This window comes from Tetranychus urticae, chromosome 3, assembly GCF_039701765.1.
Source record: "Tetranychus urticae isolate SD_2017Ah chromosome 3, NJAU_TeUrti_SD_1.0, whole genome shotgun sequence".
Classification (NCBI taxonomy): domain Eukaryota; kingdom Metazoa; phylum Arthropoda; class Arachnida; order Trombidiformes; family Tetranychidae; genus Tetranychus; species Tetranychus urticae.
This window is the reverse complement of record NC_142960.1, coordinates 10,785,451-10,802,651: the sequence shown is the minus strand read 5'-3', so window position 1 is coordinate 10,802,651 and position 17,201 is coordinate 10,785,451. Positions and strand designations below refer to the sequence as shown.

Sequence of the window (17,201 nt, the reverse complement as noted above, 5' to 3'; positions counted from 1 at the left end):
TTAGAGAGCTCAAACTTATTATTCGTTCATAAAACTTGATGGGTCACAGCATGGATTAAATACTTTTTTCAGTTTTGCAATAGTTCTCTCGATTTTGGTCATTTACCTAAAAACTTTGAACCTCAATATTTCGAGAATGGCATCGACTACGATTATCATTCTTTGGTCAAACATTAGATTTAACTATGGGCTATAACATGATATGTCTGAATATCCAATAAATAATTCGGGTTTATTCATTTAATAAACAATATTCTTCTAATACCTAAAAATTGTGCTTTCTTTAACCCAAATCTTCTTTAAGCTGCATTTAACTGCTTATTATAACTTATCAAGCTTAAATCTGACAACATAACGTAATGAAATGCTATAGCTTATTCTGTAAGATCTTGAATAATTCAATATTTCAACAAATTTTAGCCCATAGTTAAATCTAATGTTTGACCAAAGAATGATGATTGTAGTTGATGCCATTCTCGAAATATTGTTGTTCAAAGTTTTTAGGTAAATGGCCAAGATCGAGAGAACTATCGCCAAACAGAAAAAAGTATTTGATCCATGCTGTGTACCATCAAGTTTTATGCACGAAAAATAAGTTTGAGCTCTCTAACTTTCATGGTCACAGAATGTGATCGGTTTTATTGAAAATCGAACTGATCTGTTTTACTGAGAATATAAAACTTTATTTAATAATATAAGTACATTTTCTGGTTGATCATCAAACATAACGCCAGTTGAATAAGTTTCATGCAAAAATCTGCTTCACTAGCTGTACAAAAATCGATCGAAGTTTCAAGTTTTACCTCGATTTTCTCGAAAACTATTGGTCAGAGAAACTTTTAAATTGCATAAATAAGTTCAGTTTTTTTGTCCCTACAAACCACAATGAGTCTAAATTTGAAGGAAATTAATTTTCACCTGTTTTCTCTCATTTGTTTCAATTTGTTTTATAAATGTGGCAGTTGTGCTTTTAACAACCTAACATTGCATATTTTGATGGATTCACCAATAAAATCTGGAAATTTTAACAGAAATTCAACTCTATTTCAATGCAAATGAAGATTCAAAAGTGATTTCCATACTATTGTTATGGTCTGCAATTGAAAATTTAAAATACTTCCTCTAAAGCCCGTCATTTAAATGATTTATTTTCATTAGCATCTCACCAACATTGATTAGGTTTCCTGTAATTGTGATCGTTGATTCTCGAGTTGCTCTTTCCTTGCTGCACAACCAACGGCTTTTCATAGTAAACCCACAATTTCCTACTCTTCATTAGTCTAATTTAATTTTTCAAAAGTTGATCCAATTTTTAACAATCTTTCTGTTTTGTTCACATTAAAATGCCTGAGCAAAATACAATTGTAATTTCTGGTTTAGCTGGAAGATTCCCCGGTGCAGATGATGTTGATCAACTTTGGGATAAATTATTACAAGGAAAGGTTCTCTATTCTGAGGAACGCGATCGTCATCCTTCGAGTAAGTACCACTTTTAAACAACTTTGTAAAACAACTTCTTGTAATAGCTCTGCTATTTTCATGATTTATCATTTCACCAACAATCGCTTTCTTTTCAAAGAATTGAGAAACAGGCCGACAGCGCTTGGACAAATCAATGATCTGTCCCGTTTTGACGCACAATTTTTCGGTTACGATGCAAAAGCAGCGGAACATATGGGAACTCAAAATCGTGTGCTATTTGAAGTTGTCTACGAAGCCCTTTGGGATGCTGGTAAGATCATCGCTCTTATTCACTGAAATGAAAGACAAAGTTGATTCAATTTCAGTACAGATATCATTATCGGATTTGATTGATGATTTGCGTGCAACTGTGTAATCCTTTACCAACACTTTTCAAATGAAAATATCAATGAATCATTTATTAATAGTTAGGGAAAAATTTTGACTGATTGATTCGCTTGAATGTCAAGTGCATGGAAAATTGCATTACTGTAAAGTTCAGTTCATCTTTTTATTTATTGTTTTCATCATATTTTGTTACAACTTTACTCTTAATTTGAAATTAACAATACCATTAACTTTTTTGATTCTCTCGCATTCCAATTCCATTTGATTAGGGATTATTGTGGACTCTCTTCGAGGTTCTCGCACTGGTTTTTTCCTCGGAATCTCAGCTGGCGATGGCTCAGATCAGTATGACTTGGATGAAACGACCGATCCAGTCTACATATTTTCTCGATTAGCTTATCATTTCAACTGGAAAGGTCCATGTTTATCACTTGATACTGCTTGCGCTTCAACAGCAGACGCCATTATTCAAGCTCATTGGCATATAAAACACGGCTTGTGTGATGTAGCTGTAGTTGCTGGAGTAAACACTATTGTTGATCCGTTTGTGAACATGACAGCTGCAGACATGAAAATGCTTTCACAATCTGGTTTCGAACGTTGTCTCGATGAAAATGCCGACGGTTTCATTCGTTCTGAAACAATTGCAGCCTTGATTCTTCAGCGTAAACCAGCAGCTAAACGAATCTATGGTGAAATCTTAGGTACCTCCGTTAATAATGATGGTTACACAGAAGAAGGAATTACATTTCCCAATCGATATGCTCAAGCCGATGCAATGAGATCAGCACTTAAAATAGCCAACATTTCTCCTTCCCAAATTGATTACATTGAAGCTCATATAACTGGAACTCAGGCTGGTGATGCGGTTGAAACTTCAGCCATTCTAGATGCTTATCGAGATAATAGTGATCAACCCATCAAAGTTGGATGTATAAAGTCAAACATTGGACATGCTGAAGCTTCTGCAGGAATCAATGCCGTCATAAGAGCCTGTAAAATTTTACAAACATCGCATTTATCTCCAAACGCTGCTTACTCGGTCCCCAACTCGAGAATATCTGGTCTATTGGAAGGGAAAATAATTCCCGTTCTTGAGAAACAACAATTTAACGCAAACATTCTTGGAGTCAACACATTTGGCTTTGGAGGATCTAATGGACACATCATTTTAAAGGGAAATACCCAGCAGATTAGGCCTTTAGACTCTTCACTGTTTCCTAGGTTAATTGTTTTTTGTAATCGCACTCGCCAAGGTATCGAAAGAATGGCTCAACATTTATTAACCAAAAATGCTTTGAATGAAGATTTAATTGCTATGTTAAATGAATTATCACTTGCTAAGCCTGAGAGTGGACTGGTTTGGCGAGGTTATTCAATAATATCTGAAAATGGTAAAATCGATCACCAGAAAACTAGTCTAGTCAGCAACTCGAGAAATGTTGGTCTTGTTTTCAACGATTCACCTTGTCCCTCATATCATGGATTATCAAGATTCAAAGTTTTCCGTGATTCACTTCAATCTAGTTTATCATTTTTAAAATCAAAAGGCGTCGATCTTGGGGACATGTCAACGAAAAATCATCTAAAATCTAAAAATGAACAATCAACTGCAGTTGTTAGAAATGTTGTTTATCAAATAGCTCTGATTGATTTAATTGGTTCTCTTGGAATCAAACCCGATTTAGTCATCGGTTCTTCAAGCGGCAGCATATCATCTCGTTATGCGTCAAGTCAACTTAGCCGAAACTCTGCTTTAACTGCTGCCATTAAATATCTAACAAATAAAGCAACTTCATTAACACCTTCATCTAAAACTGTTTTGGACAAATACTCCAAACTTCTCAATGGTTTCACTGATTCTTCACTGGCTTCAAATGAAACTCATGTTCACATCGCATCTCACACCGATCTTAATAACAAGGAATTATCATTAGATGAATGGATAATGATCAACATGGACGGACAAATCAGACTAATGGGAAATGAAATCCCTGCACTTAATAGCTTAAAACAAGTAAAAAACTCAAATGAAGATGTTATTCAATTTTTGATAACTTTAGGTAGTCTTTACCTTTCTGGTCAAAATGTCGATATCTCAACCCTTTACCCATCGATAACTTTCCCTATCGGTCGTCAAACTCCATCTTTGTCCCCATTCCTCATTTGGGATCATTCGGATCAACATAAAGTTTGCTCGTGTGTTGAGTTTTATGACAACATGACTAATCTGTGCTTCACTGTAGACCTAACTGACCCTGAATATGAAGAGGTTTCTCATCACATCTATGATGATCGTACTCTGATGCCTGCTGTTGGCTACATTTACCTTCTCTGGAAAACAATGGTCTTCAACTATCACGGTGACTCTGTTAATTTCAAGGATTATGGATTTCGAGTTTGGGATGTCAAGATTCATCGGGCAACAATCATCAATGATGAAGCTATCTTCAAAGTTTACTTTAATCCAGTTACTCACTATTTTAATGTCGCCTTCAGAGATCAAGTATGTGTCTCTGGTTTCGGTGAATTGACTGGTAAAGAGTCGCCAGTTGATTTTGAATATTTCATGAATGTTGAAACAAACCCAGAAGCATTGGAAATGACTGGAGATCGATTTTATCTTGGACTGAAAATCCAAGGGTTTCATTATGGAGAGAAGATGAGAAACATTGTTTCAACCAGTACTGATCACAAGTACGCTCGGATCAACTACTCTGGTGGATGGATTGGTTTAGCTGATTCATTTATGCAACTCGGTGGCCTTACAACAGCCATGCGAACTCCTCGAGTCCCAATTGGTTTCCAAGAGTTTGTCTATGACCCAGAGGCTTTCAATGAAGCTCTTGAAATGGTTCCAACGGTTAAAGAAGGCGAAGGAAATGAAACGGCAGAGCTTGAAGTTTATTTATGCCATGAAGTGGGAACGATAACAACGTATGGAGTTTTCCTGAAGGGACTGCGATTCACTGGAGCTCCTCAAAAGCCAGAACAATCTGACCTTAGATATGCTCGACAAACTTTTAAACCTCACCATTGTAGCAGTTTAACCTTACAGCCAACAACCGAAACTTTGGTTACAGATTATTTGACCGATTGTAACGAAATATTGGTTAATTATGGAAAAGAATCAGATTTTGTTAAAGAAGAATGGACAAATTATATCAAGATGGAATCTCGATTCAAACTTTTCACAGCCATTCATAAAGCATTGAAGGAAAAGTCAACTTCTGATTTTAACTCCAAGTTGATGAGTGATCCATCGATATTGATTAAAGATAACTTAATGGATTCAGTTTTAAATCGAGTCTTGGGATTTACATTGAATGTTTACGAAAGTGAATTGTGCAAAAAAATGGTCAATGTAGCGTCTATTGGATCAAATAGTGATCAAACTTGTGACCAAATTTTAAGAAAGTTATCTTCGTTTGCCGTTCGTGGAGAAATGATTTCTATGCCAAAAGATGAAAGTAAACCGTCTAAACCTATTGACTTATTGATTTATAATCATTCAAGTCTCAACTTGTGTGGACATTCGGAGGGCAGTGTCGATGAAGATAAAATTTTACAATTTATTGAGCCTGGAAGTTTTGTGATGGTAAATTGTCGAGAAAATTTACTTTCTTTTGAGAAAAAAATCGATCAAATTTGTAAGGTAAACTCGTCAGCTAAATTTGGTGACATTAAGAAGAGACTCGAGAGTAAAATGAAACAGATGGATTTACTTCCAATTGCATCTTGTCGACATGGAAAAACAGGATTAGTCTCTTTACTGTACAAAAAACGGCCAAAAAAGTCTGAAGGTGCTTCTCGAGTTATTCGCATTGATACATCTTCATACACTTGGGTTGAGAATATCCAAGACGCTCTAGATGACAAAGAGATAGAAAAGGTTTTCTTGATTGCTGATGATTCGGTTCGTAATGGAATTGTTGGAATGGTTAAATGCATTCGCTTTGAACCATTTGGTGATAAAATACGTTGTTTCTTTTGGCCTGGTAATAAAATTAGAGATGACCTCAAAAATTTGGATCAAGATATTTTAGAGAAGGATTTGTTAATGAATGTACATTTAGATGGACACTGGGGCACTTTTCATTTGGATGATATACCAATTGATGAGGACATTCACTCTTCAGCTACTAATTGTTATGTTGATGTGGGCAAAAGAGGAGATTTGACCAGTTTGACTTGGTTTAGAAGCTTGGATGACGATGAATCAGTTCGAATGGTTGAGGACAACGAGATGGAGCAAGAAGACTGTAAACATGAAAATGTCGACACACACTATTCAACTCTCAACTTCAGAGACGTTTTACTGGCAACTGGTCGATTAACAGCCGATGCTTATCCACCAAATAATGTAGAAACTCTAATTGGTACTGAATTTTCTGGTATAACTGAGTCAGGTAGACGAGTTATGGGAATCTGTCATGGTAAAGGAATAGCTACAAAGATTCCGGGTAAAAATATTTCCATCTTGTTTGATGTTCCAGATGCATGGAGTCTCGCTGAAGCAGCTACAGTACCAAATGTTTATTTAACTGTATATTATGCTCTCTGTGTCCGAGGTGGTTTGAAGCGAGGTGAATCTGTTTTGATACATTCAGGTTCTGGTGGAGTTGGTCAAGCAGCCATTTCATTGTGTCTTGCCCGTGGTTGTCAAGTGTTCACCACTGTTAGTACACAAGCGAAACAAGATTTCCTCAAATCAATGTTTCCTCAATTGGATGACACTTGTTTCGCCGATTCTCGCTCAAATAAATTTGAGGAACACATTTTACGCCAAACTAATGGACGAGGTGTGGATATAGTCCTCAATTCCCTAACAGATGATAAACTACAATCAGGGTTACGGTGTGTGGCTGAAGGAGGTCGATTTCTTGAATTGGGAAAATATGATATCGTTCAAAATCATCAATTTGGTAAGTCAATTTTCATTATAAAATAAGCTAAATTGGGATTTATAACAATTTATCAATTTTCTCATTTTCATTTCAGATTATAGCTCATTGAAAAACAATTCTAGTTTCCAAGCAGTTTGTCTTTCATTTGTCATCAATAAAATTTGTGAGAACTCATGGGAAGGTCGACAATTAGCTGAACAATTTCAGAAATTTTTCTCCGAAGGAATTGATTGTGGTGAAATAAGGCCAATCACTTCACATGTTTACAAAGCTAATCAAGTTGAAGATGCTTTTCGTTTAATGGCAAAAAGTCGTCACTTGGGGAAAGTGCTTATTGAAATTCGAGATGAAAAACTGAAACTACCGTTGGAACCATTAGATTGCGTTTGTCAAACCTATTTCCATCCTCAAAAGTGTTATATTATTCTTGGAGGTTTGGGTGGAATGGGTTTGGAGTTAGCTTATTGGATGGTTTCGCGGGGAGCTCGAAATCTTGTCATTACTTCTCGGTCTGGCTTTAAATCTGACAATGAAAGAGGTTTCATTGAGTTTCTCCGTTATTATCAATATCGTCGTCACAACATAATTGTTACCATTAATGATGCCATGACACCAACAATGACTTCTCAATTGATTGATTCAGCCTCTCGACTTGGTCCCATTGGTGGCATTTTTAACCTTGCTATGGTACTTAAAGATGGTTTATTTGAAAATCAAACTCCAGAGGCGTTTGAATTAGTCTGTGGGCCTAAGATTAAAGTTACTCAAAATTTGGATAAAATATCCAGAGAGTTGTGTCCCTATCTTGACCATTTTGTTTGTTTCTCGTCAATTGCTACACTTGGTAGTGTTGGACAATCAAATTATGCGTTTGCCAACTCTTTTATGGAAAGGGTTTGTGAGGAAAGGCGAAAGGAAGGTCTTCCTGGTTTAGCTGTTCAATGGGGTCCAGTTGCTGATGTTGGTGTTGCCGCTAGATTGGTTAATGAAAAAGATTTGGTTATTTTTGGTTTTGCTGCTCAAAATATTTTCTCCTGTTTCCGAGCTTTAGATAAATTCATGCAACTTCCAGATGCAGTCTGTCAATCCTGTGTAATCTCTAGTGGAACTCAACAAGAAGCTTCTCAATTTGAAAATATCTTCCAAAGGATTGCTCATATTTTGGGTATTAAAGATATCGATGCACTTGACCCCAACACTACTCTTAATGAATTAGGTTTGGACTCACTGCAATCAATAGAGGTTAAAGAGTATTTTGGACGACAATATAATCTATCATTAGATGAGAAACCTTTGGGAAGTCTCAAGATTTCAGATATTCGTGATTTATCCAAAAATTTGCAGACTAAAGATAAGATGCAAGAAGAGGCATTAGATTGAAATATTGATACATTTTTGTACTTTTTGTTGAGCTTTCGATTGTTGCTAAAATTAAAGACTTATGAAAAGGGTTATCAGAATGTATTTCATTTTCATTTCAACTAAATTATTAATGGTTATTTTATTGTTCAGTCCCACTGATTTTGATGACTTGTCTTTTGAAAACTTTTAATATAAATTGGTTCAATAAAAAAGACGCAAGTAAAATTAATTTTTTTGAAATTTTTATTCATTTGATAATGACAATGACTTTCATTGGAACAACAAATTTTAGTGACTTTTTATATGCATTCAGGAAATTTCGTTAACAAATGTGAATAGATTTGATGAAATTTTTGATACATAATTTAAAATTATTTACAGAAAATAAATAAACAAAAACAATGTTCATTCTTGTTTACATAACCTTAATAGTGGTTTTCGGAAAGTAAAAATTACATTGCATGTAATTAAAGATTGATGAAGTAGATTTGTACTTAAAAGTAATCAAATTAATCAATCTTTTTTTGTTTCTCTATAGAGTTATTGGTAATTGGTGAACAACTAGAGTCTGGTTCTTGAACTTCAGTAGCTTCAGCACGATATTCGTTGTTAGAATTTTCCTCGTTAACTAAAGCTTCAGTTGTGGAACTAATTGATTGTTCATGCTCATTTGAAGCTTCTTCAGAATCAGGTGATGCTTTGACTTCGATATCCATAGACTCTTTGTCCACCAACTCATCCAGATTATCATCAGGAGGAAATTCAACCTTTGGTTCTGGAGAATTATCAGATTCATTGGCTTCTAAATCCTGGCTCATTTGTTCACTCTGGGAGTTATGAGCTGTGTCGTCAAGATAGACTCTAGTCGAGTCAGCTGAGGATGTCTCTAAATCTAACTGGTCAAATGACACCTCATCAGGTTTACAAGTCGACTCATCAGTGTTGACATTATCACGCACTGGTGTAGACTTGGGTTCTTGTTCGTCGACCGAACTAATATTAGTTTCATCGGAATTATTTTCTGTTTCCATTATATCATTTTTCTGGTCCTCGGTCATCTCACAGGCTGGCGATTCATTAGAAATTGATTCTTCGTTTACCTGCTGGACAGGTTCAGACTCCATAGTAGCTGTTTCAGCCTGGTCATCACATTGGTTTGTCGGTTCATCGAGATTTTCTTCAGGCTTTGGTTTGTTCACTTTACCCTCTAAAATTGCTAGACAATGGTCAACATGAGCCAAGGTACTTCTCCTAGCCATTCGAACTTCATCACGTCCATTGGAATCAATTGAATCAAGCTTTAACATGCATCGCGTTAGCATCTCATCTAAATATCTATACTTCTTATCCAAGTATTCTCCATTGAATTCGATGACTTCTTTTTCTAACCTACAGGCTTCTTTTTCGATATCTTTTATGAGTTCAATAGGATCAGGCGGAGTTTTTTCCTTATTTTCACTAGGTTGAGGTGGATTAGGTGGATTGACTGGTTGATTAGGCTCTTTAGAAGCATTTTGTGGTTCACTCGATTGAGTTTTCACAATTTGGATTGGAATATTTACAGAACGGTTTACATCAGGTTGATGAGATTCAGATTCGGAAGATGAACGAGATCGTCTACCACCGAAAAAAGTGTCATAGTTAGGAGAGTTAGGATGACTAACTTCGTCATATGGTTGAGGGCTATTTGAATCGTTTCTAGTAGGTTGTTGAGATTTGCCACTTCTTTCGATTTTAACTGGGATCGAGTGAACGCGAGGATGACTATGAGAGTATGGTTCAGGGTTATGTTGGTAAGATTGATGATGATTATGAAATTCTGGACGATTTCGACTGAATTTAGGTTTAGGTGGCGGAGTTGGACTTTTAACAGGTCGCTGATGAATGTACCCTGGTCTCTCAGAAGGACTGCCATAAGTGAAGTCCGAAGCAACAGGATCTTTACTCATACCCCGATTGCCAGCAAAATGTGGACCAGCATTGCTGTTAGATCTTACAAGAGGGACGAAACCCTCTGGTGTTTCGACTTGAATAGGGATGTTGAAAACTCTTGGATGGTGGTTTACTTGATCATCCATTTCATCTCTAAAAGAGTTAGACATGTCAAGATTTCGAGACCCTGACTAAAGATAAAAAAGAAAGATGAGTTAGTAAATTTCAATCAATTGAATAAGTACCACAGGTTTAAAAAAATTCAAGGTTAGAAAACTAAGAGCTAAAAGTTAGTGAAATAAAAGAGGTCTGGCAGCAAGTCAATTAACATTCACAAAAATTGAAAGTAGAACAAAAATAGACTAAAACAGATAGACTAAAAGATGAAACGCAATATTTGAGAAATATTTCAAGTTATCTTGATAAAAAATATTAAAAACAGGATTATATACTTACCATCATTCGAGGATGATCAAAAGAAGAACCAAATGGACTTCTATCCACGAACATTTTGTTTGATGGAAGTTGATCTTCAAATTCACTCAAATTATTGAAAATTTTGTTACGAGTAGAGTTGAATGATGAATTTCCAAGTCGCGGTGATTGCGAAGAGAGCGGAAAATAATCAGAAGTAGAATTGTCACGAGAAGTTGAAAACGGAACACTTCGATCAGAACTTTTATTGTAATGCGACATAATGTGAAAGTTAGCTTATTTTATAAGAAAACTCACTCAATCGAGAAACAAATAGCAGCAATGAGAATAAACTTGAAATTGCAAGAATTTTCTGGAAATACTTTCTTTTCTCTCTCTTTCTCTCTTGCTCTTTGAATAACAGCGCACTTTAAGCTATCTTCACTACGCAGGCTTCTTCTCCTATTTTAACGAAATCACTTTTTTTTGGTTCAACTGTCAATTCCAATTACATTTATTGATTAGTTGGTTTTCTAGTTAAGAGTAAATTAATTCTTTAATTTCTTATGTAATTTAGAGTTACCATTGCTATCTATAGTTAAGACTCTATCAAATTCCGAGTGTTACAGTTCTTTGAATGTTATTATGGAAATAATAAATCTGATCCAAAATAATAACAATCATCTTTCACTCATGTTAAATGGATGGGAATTAAGATAATCGACTGACATATGGATGTCTTATTTGAATATGAATGATTTGTAGATCGAACGACCTTCATTTGTTGATTGGTTAGTTCAAAATAAACATTAAATTAAACAGCCGTAGAGTAAACAATTGATGAGCTTTCCTCTCTACTTGCCATTTTTCCTAATTTTTAAAATGTTACACCCTTCTCTATTTACTTATTTGGTTTATAATGTATTTCAACCTTTCATTTTGATTCGGAGTAAATTGATTAATGTTAGTAGAAAAAAGTATTTACATGGGAATCATAATGTATAGAAACATGGAGCTTAAGAATGGGTAACTTTTTATTGAACACTGGAATTCAGGTTCTAGGGAGAGGAGGGAGCGAGAGGGAGAAATCTGAGTGATGCCGGTTTTGTTACAAATGACAATAAATATCTAATTTCTTGAAACTGTAGTATCTCAATCATCTCAGAATATAGCAATTATAATCTGTGTAAATAGTCTTTACATTTTATGATTTACTATCAGTGATAAATGATCCAACTCGTATTGTATTGGCATAAAGGGAACCAACATTTATAATCATATGTTTTGAGATGTGAAACTTGCTCCTTCATATGGAAACAGCTAATTTTTTAGCTCAATTCATTGTTTATTGTACCCAGAATTGCCCCCTTTTATCATTCTTACATGGTTTGGTTCACTATTAATGGAAACTACGTTTAATTACAATTTTCTTATGGTAAGTTTATTGTTTTTGAAGATTTGGAACCTTGATTTCATTTCAGTTACGCCTGAATATTCCTTTCCCTTGTTCATTTAAAACGTACTGTAAATGCATGTTGAGTTTATTGACAGCTGAATATATGCCACGAGTTACTTTCATCTCTTAGCATATTCATGCCCATCATCCATTCATCATTACAATGGAAAATTAATATCATTATTTTTACATCTCAGTTTAGATTTACCATGATACTATTTTGATCCTGGTTCAACGGATTTATTAATCTACTACCAACCAACTTCATCCTTTGGGGGATTAATCCACATCTGTTATTATTAGAGCCATGAAGGAAAGTAAAAGTGATGCTCATTTATTGATTCATGTCGGAATCAAAAATGATGATGATGATGATGTCAAAGTATTTCGATCTGATGGAAAGAATTCATTTTTGGGAAATCGAGATGTACTCAAATATGGCTCCTTAATAACGTTGACAGTCCAAAATTGTACCCTTAATTTATTGATGAGAGTTTCAAGAACCCAGAAAGAGCTATTTATTACATCTACTGCAGTTATTCTTGCAGAATTTATCAAATTAATTACCTGTATCTGCATGGTTCACTCAAATGAAGGATCATCTCAAGGAGCCATCAACATCATAAATAATCAAATAATCAAGCGACCTTTGGATACTTTGAAAGTGGCCGTTCCGTCAATTGTTTATTACATTCAAAATAATCTACTCTATGTTGGTGCAACACATCTCGATGCAGCAACCTGTCAAATAACCTATCAATTGAAAATTTTGACAACAGCCCTCTTCTCGGTAGCTATGTTAAATAAAAGACTTTATCCTCACCAATGGTTGGCTTTACTTCTTCTATTTACTGGTGTAGCTCTTGTCCAATTACAGCAGCAATCAACTTCATCAGACTCACATCCATCACCATCGTCATCATCATCGAACTCAGAAGTAGTATCTTCACCACACAAAGATAACCATGAAAATCAATCTCCCTTTATTGGGTTCATGGCAATTCTTACTGCTTGTGGTCTCTCTGGATTTGCTGGTGTATATTTTGAAAAAATATTGAAAGGATCAGCTGAAGTATCGCTTTGGATACGAAATGTTCAACTAAGTGCTCTTACGATACCATTTGGATTAATTGGAATCCTTTTCACTGATTTAGGTCCAATATCGGAGAAAGGTTTCTTTTATGGTTACAACTTTCTCGTCTGGACTGTTATTATTTTACAAGCTCTTGGTGGATTAATTTGTGCCGTTGTCGTTAAATATGCAGACAACATTCTCAAAGGTTTTGCTACTTCTTTGGCAATTGTTCTATCCTGTATTGTTTCTATTTATTTCCTAAATTTTCATCCTACCATGCAATTCGTTTTGGGTGCTCTAATTGTTATGGCTTCAGTATTCCTCTACGGACGCCAAGTTCCAACAAAAAATCTCAGTAAACCAAGTTAAAGTGCTATTTCACTAACCTTTTGCCTTTTCGCTGACTTTATAACCAAATTTCCTATTGCATTATAAAATATTATTTTTAATCTTTCTCTACTAAATCGAAAAGGTATAAAAATCATAATCATCTTTTGTAAAGTTATTGAAATATCGGTGAAGCAACAAGAGTCATACCTGTTAACTAGATAAAACTAGATCTGTACATAATGCTGAATACAATTTCTAGTTGTCGGATTACATTAACTAAGCGAGTTAAGGTTGCGATCACTTTTATTGCTGTTATATGCGTGATTGAAACTGAAAGTATCAATTAACATAACTCCTGAATTCATTAATGGTTCAAGTTTCATTGACTTTTCCTTTAATTATACCCTTTTCAATTTAGATTCAACTATTATGCAGTAATTCAAATGTCATTAAGATTTGATAAATTCCGAAACAAGTATTATCAAAGAACTTGCATGGAATTAATTGAACGACTTGCAATAGTTGATGCTATTACAACTGATCTCAACAAGGCTTGTTAAGTGTTTGAACGATATTAGAAATAATTTTTTAGACACTGATAACTCATTCATTGCTCGAGATGAACAGTGTTTGAAACTGACCATTTGATTCAGCATAATCTTTGTTAAAATCGTCCAATTTCTTTTCAAAATATTTACACTTCACCAGCAAAAATGAATTCATTTTTCAAAACCTTTAAATGAAAAAGCTTTTTAAAAAGATTGAAGCAGTCAAGTTATGATACAGTTAAAATACATTTCATATGAATTATTGACCTCGATGCCCCTTTCTGATTAAGCTTTCACTCTCATCTTCAGATCACATCACCAGTAGTCAAATATTAAGCGATTATTCAATGGATAGTTCACTTTGGTAGGTAAATGAAGAGTTTTGAAGTTTTAGTTGCAGTAACCTCTTCATATTGATGCACATTGATGTACTTAGCAAGGAATCATAAATTCTGCAATATCAAGACGATCCAAAAGAAATTCTCTACTGACTGAGTTAATTTCATCGCTAGTTTCGATTCTTACATTATTAGACCACAGAAACATCTTTTTAGTGAATAAGGTGCGACCTAAAAAGTTTGCAACCAAACGGTTTTTTAGTCATAGCTCCTCTTAAACTAGACACTTTGGCATCATTTTATATTACAGGATTAGTTGAAATATAAGGAACATTTTGATATATTTTTTGTATGTATTGATTCAGTATCAAATCAGAAAATGGACCTTAAACATTTGATAAACGGAGATCGATTTTTTGACTAGTCTCTGCCTTTCTTTGTATCAGTGTGGTAAAACTCTGATAGCCTTAGAAATTTCAGAATTCAGTGTTTATCTGGCAAACAAAAGACTCAGGAGCGATGAAGGAATAACAAATTATGAAAATTCTGGTCGAAAGGCCAAAAAAATGGATTCGAAAAATTTGGCGCGTTTTTCAAAATTGCCGACGGCTGAACTCGATTTCAGTGGACTTTAGCCTGAAAATTTTATATGAGTCTGTCTAATTGACAATATTTATCGAAAAAGAACAACATAAAAGCATTCAAATAACGGTATAAGCCCAAATCAACGTACGAACAATAAGAGAGGTTGCAAACTTTTTAGGTCGCACCTTAGGTAAGTGGCAGCCAAATCATACCGAGTTTTTGACCACCTTCAGGATATGGTGACGATTAATAGTGGATTTGTTAGATGGTGTAAAAGTGGTCAACAGTTTGGTGGATTTCGGTGGTGGATAATCTTATAAAAAATTGTTTGAAAATGTTGTGGAAAAAAGTCACTCTAAAGCGGTGGACAATTTTGTTGAGAAAAATCTCTTTAAAAAGTGATGATGTTTGATTTGGTTGATTTGGTTGATGTGTTAGATTGAGTGGTGGACAATATGGCGGACAATACGGGGAAAAGACGATAATAAAAGTGGTGGAAAAAAGCCGGTCCCGTAATAGTCAATCAGATAACAAATCGCAAAAATAAAGAGGATAAAGTATTAGGATTCAGTAGCTGCCACTTATGAAAACGGGTGTTTTTTGGGGAAACAAATATTTTTCTGTTAGCGTCGCTTTTTCTTGAATAACTTTCGAGTCCATGGTCTCATCTTAACTCAACTTACAGAGAGCCATTAGAACTCTTTTGACCTCACAACTTTTCAGCGACTACTTTAGTTAGGTGTGACCAATTATCAACCGTTTACTCTAATATATAAATAAATTAAGAACCAGTCAGAGCTGAGCGTAAAATAAGCATTTGATAATTAGACGTCTAATTGAAAGTAATTAAGTAAATAAACTCTAATCCAATAGATTTCATTTTAAATTCTGATATTGATTCAGCAAAATCCTTGCACCTTCTTGTACTTGTTTGTATTCAGATAGCTTTAAAATTAGACTTAAAAATCAGATTAAAATTGAGGTAAACAGTGCGTTAACTATCAAAGTTTATTGAATATTTTTCTACAATTTTCATAGTTTCTTTATTCCTAAAACATCCAAACATGAATGGATGTTTCATTTAGCCAAGGCTTACCTCTAGCCATACACAGTAATGACCAAGACAAGGCTACTTCGATTAAAAATCAGGATAAATCGTAAATTTTTGGGACAGTAATCCAAACAGATACCAGAAATATCATCTTACCAGAAAAGCATCAACACAAATAAAGTCTTATTAAGCATTATTATAAAGTATTATTAACTGTAACACTAAATATACACAGATTTGAATTCTAGTTTATTCATCAGTTAAGATTGTTTCCTCATTGATGCTCATTTCAGTAAAGAAAACTAAATTTAGTTCATTTCTAAATTTAAAAATGAATAATGTTTCGATTGAATGCCGGTTAATTGGTACCAAATGCACAAAGTATTGATAGCAATATATTATAATATATTTGTGATGAACCGATTCCTTGTTGATATCTCTCTGAACATACAAATGTTAATCTGTTATCTTGATAATCTGTAACATGAATCATGTTATCAATAATGTAAACAATTCAATTTGGACGCAGATAAGTGATCTTGAGTTTTCAAAAGTGAACCAAATATATGTATATTATCAATCTACTTTTAATATCACTTATTTATAGCAATCATTTGTTTCACATTCAAATAACGGACTAAAACAAATCATGAGTGTCAAAAAAGTAAGTGAGTCTCAAGTTTATCAATGAAACGGAACGAGAATTATCTGCAAACTGATTGTCTCTTCCGTAATCATTTACCTTTATTATTAATATAACAAACTTACCTTTCTGATTCGCTATCTTGACTTATTTATTTTTTGTTACCCATCAAGCAACTTGTCGGTTGGAAAATTTTGGTTCGTTATTCCTTATTTGATTTCCTTACATGCCTTCATGAGAAATCCTGACGTTTTGAAATTAATCTTTCATTCTGATTATGTTTGTAAATGAAATCTTGAAACCAACGCTTTTACTATGATACAAACACGAATACAATGTTGCGTTTCCAGGAAATACACTTGACACAATGAAAGTCTATCGGAATTATATGCTCATTCATTGTCTTTGAAAGCAACATGCTAAAGGTATCGATAGCTACATGGCGATGACAAAACATTTGATTAATTATAAATTTTTCCTGATGAAAGACATTTTTTGGACCCTTTTGTTTTTTATTTTACGAAAAAAATGAATCAAATATTTTTCACTTTTGATCCGTTTTAAAGCATTTTTTAGACATTTTTTTGTCACATCTTCTGTTTTGTTTTGCTTTCAGTTATATCGCGATTGTTCCTATTCAATGGAATCATTGTTCGATTATGAGTTCAGTTTGATGGTGAAATTGCAGAAATGAAAGCTTCAGGTCAAGCTTTGATTTTAATTAAACGGTTATAACTGATTATCTGAATGA

The 17,201-nt window shown here is 34.3% G+C and overlaps 3 protein-coding genes across 3 annotated transcripts; 2 read left to right on the top strand and 1 right to left on the bottom strand.

The window, feature by feature from the left end:
* Window positions 1–1,164: 1,164 nt before the first annotated feature.
* LOC107369476 (fatty acid synthase) lies at window positions 1,165–8,170 on the top strand. Its single transcript, XM_015937433.3, has 4 exons — window positions 1,165–1,479; window positions 1,580–1,732; window positions 2,079–6,734; window positions 6,811–8,170. Exons 1-4 carry the CDS (start codon window positions 1,344–1,346, stop codon window positions 8,094–8,096), a joined length of 6,231 nt encoding a protein of 2,076 aa, XP_015792919.2. The 5' UTR covers window positions 1,165–1,343; the 3' UTR covers window positions 8,097–8,170.
* Window positions 8,171–8,303: 133 nt separating this feature from the next.
* Window positions 8,304–11,530, bottom strand: LOC107369477 (uncharacterized). The gene is made up of 2 exons (XM_015937434.2): window positions 10,467–11,530; window positions 8,304–10,201 (listed from the first exon to the last, which is right to left on the bottom strand). The coding sequence occupies exons 1-2, from the start codon at window positions 10,704–10,706 to the stop codon at window positions 8,588–8,590; spliced, it is 1,854 nt and encodes a 617-aa protein (XP_015792920.2). The 5' UTR covers window positions 10,707–11,530; the 3' UTR covers window positions 8,304–8,587.
* A 23-nt stretch (window positions 11,531–11,553) lies between these two features.
* Window positions 11,554–13,442, top strand: Ugalt (UDP-galactose transporter). The gene is made up of 2 exons (XM_089269015.1): window positions 11,554–11,859; window positions 12,078–13,442. The coding sequence occupies exon 2, from the start codon at window positions 12,188–12,190 to the stop codon at window positions 13,322–13,324; it is 1,137 nt and encodes a 378-aa protein (XP_089125141.1). The 5' UTR covers window positions 11,554–11,859; window positions 12,078–12,187; the 3' UTR covers window positions 13,325–13,442.
* The last annotated feature ends 3,759 nt before the right edge of the window (window positions 13,443–17,201 follow it).

What these genes read in the sequence shown, in the direction of transcription:
- LOC107369476 (XM_015937433.3), top strand. Translation starts at nt 1,344, where the DNA reads ATGCCTGAGCAAAATACAATTGTAATTTCTGGTTTAGCTGGAAGATTC. An exon ending in ACGCGATCGTCATCCTTCGA is followed by an intron (nt 1,480 to 1,579) that starts GTAAGTACCACT and finishes TTCTTTTCAAAG; the next exon opens with AATTGAGAAACAGGCCGACA. An exon ending in CGTTCAAAATCATCAATTTG is followed by an intron (nt 6,735 to 6,810) that starts GTAAGTCAATTT and finishes TTTTCATTTCAG; the next exon opens with ATTATAGCTCATTGAAAAAC.
- LOC107369477 (XM_015937434.2), bottom strand. Translation starts at nt 10,706, where the DNA reads ATGTCGCATTACAATAAAAGTTCTGATCGAAGTGTTCCGTTTTCAACT. An exon ending in TTGATCATCCTCGAATGATG is followed by an intron (nt 10,202 to 10,466) that starts GTAAGTATATAA and finishes TTTTATCTTTAG; the next exon opens with TCAGGGTCTCGAAATCTTGA.
- Ugalt (XM_089269015.1), top strand. Translation starts at nt 12,188, where the DNA reads ATGAAGGAAAGTAAAAGTGATGCTCATTTATTGATTCATGTCGGAATC.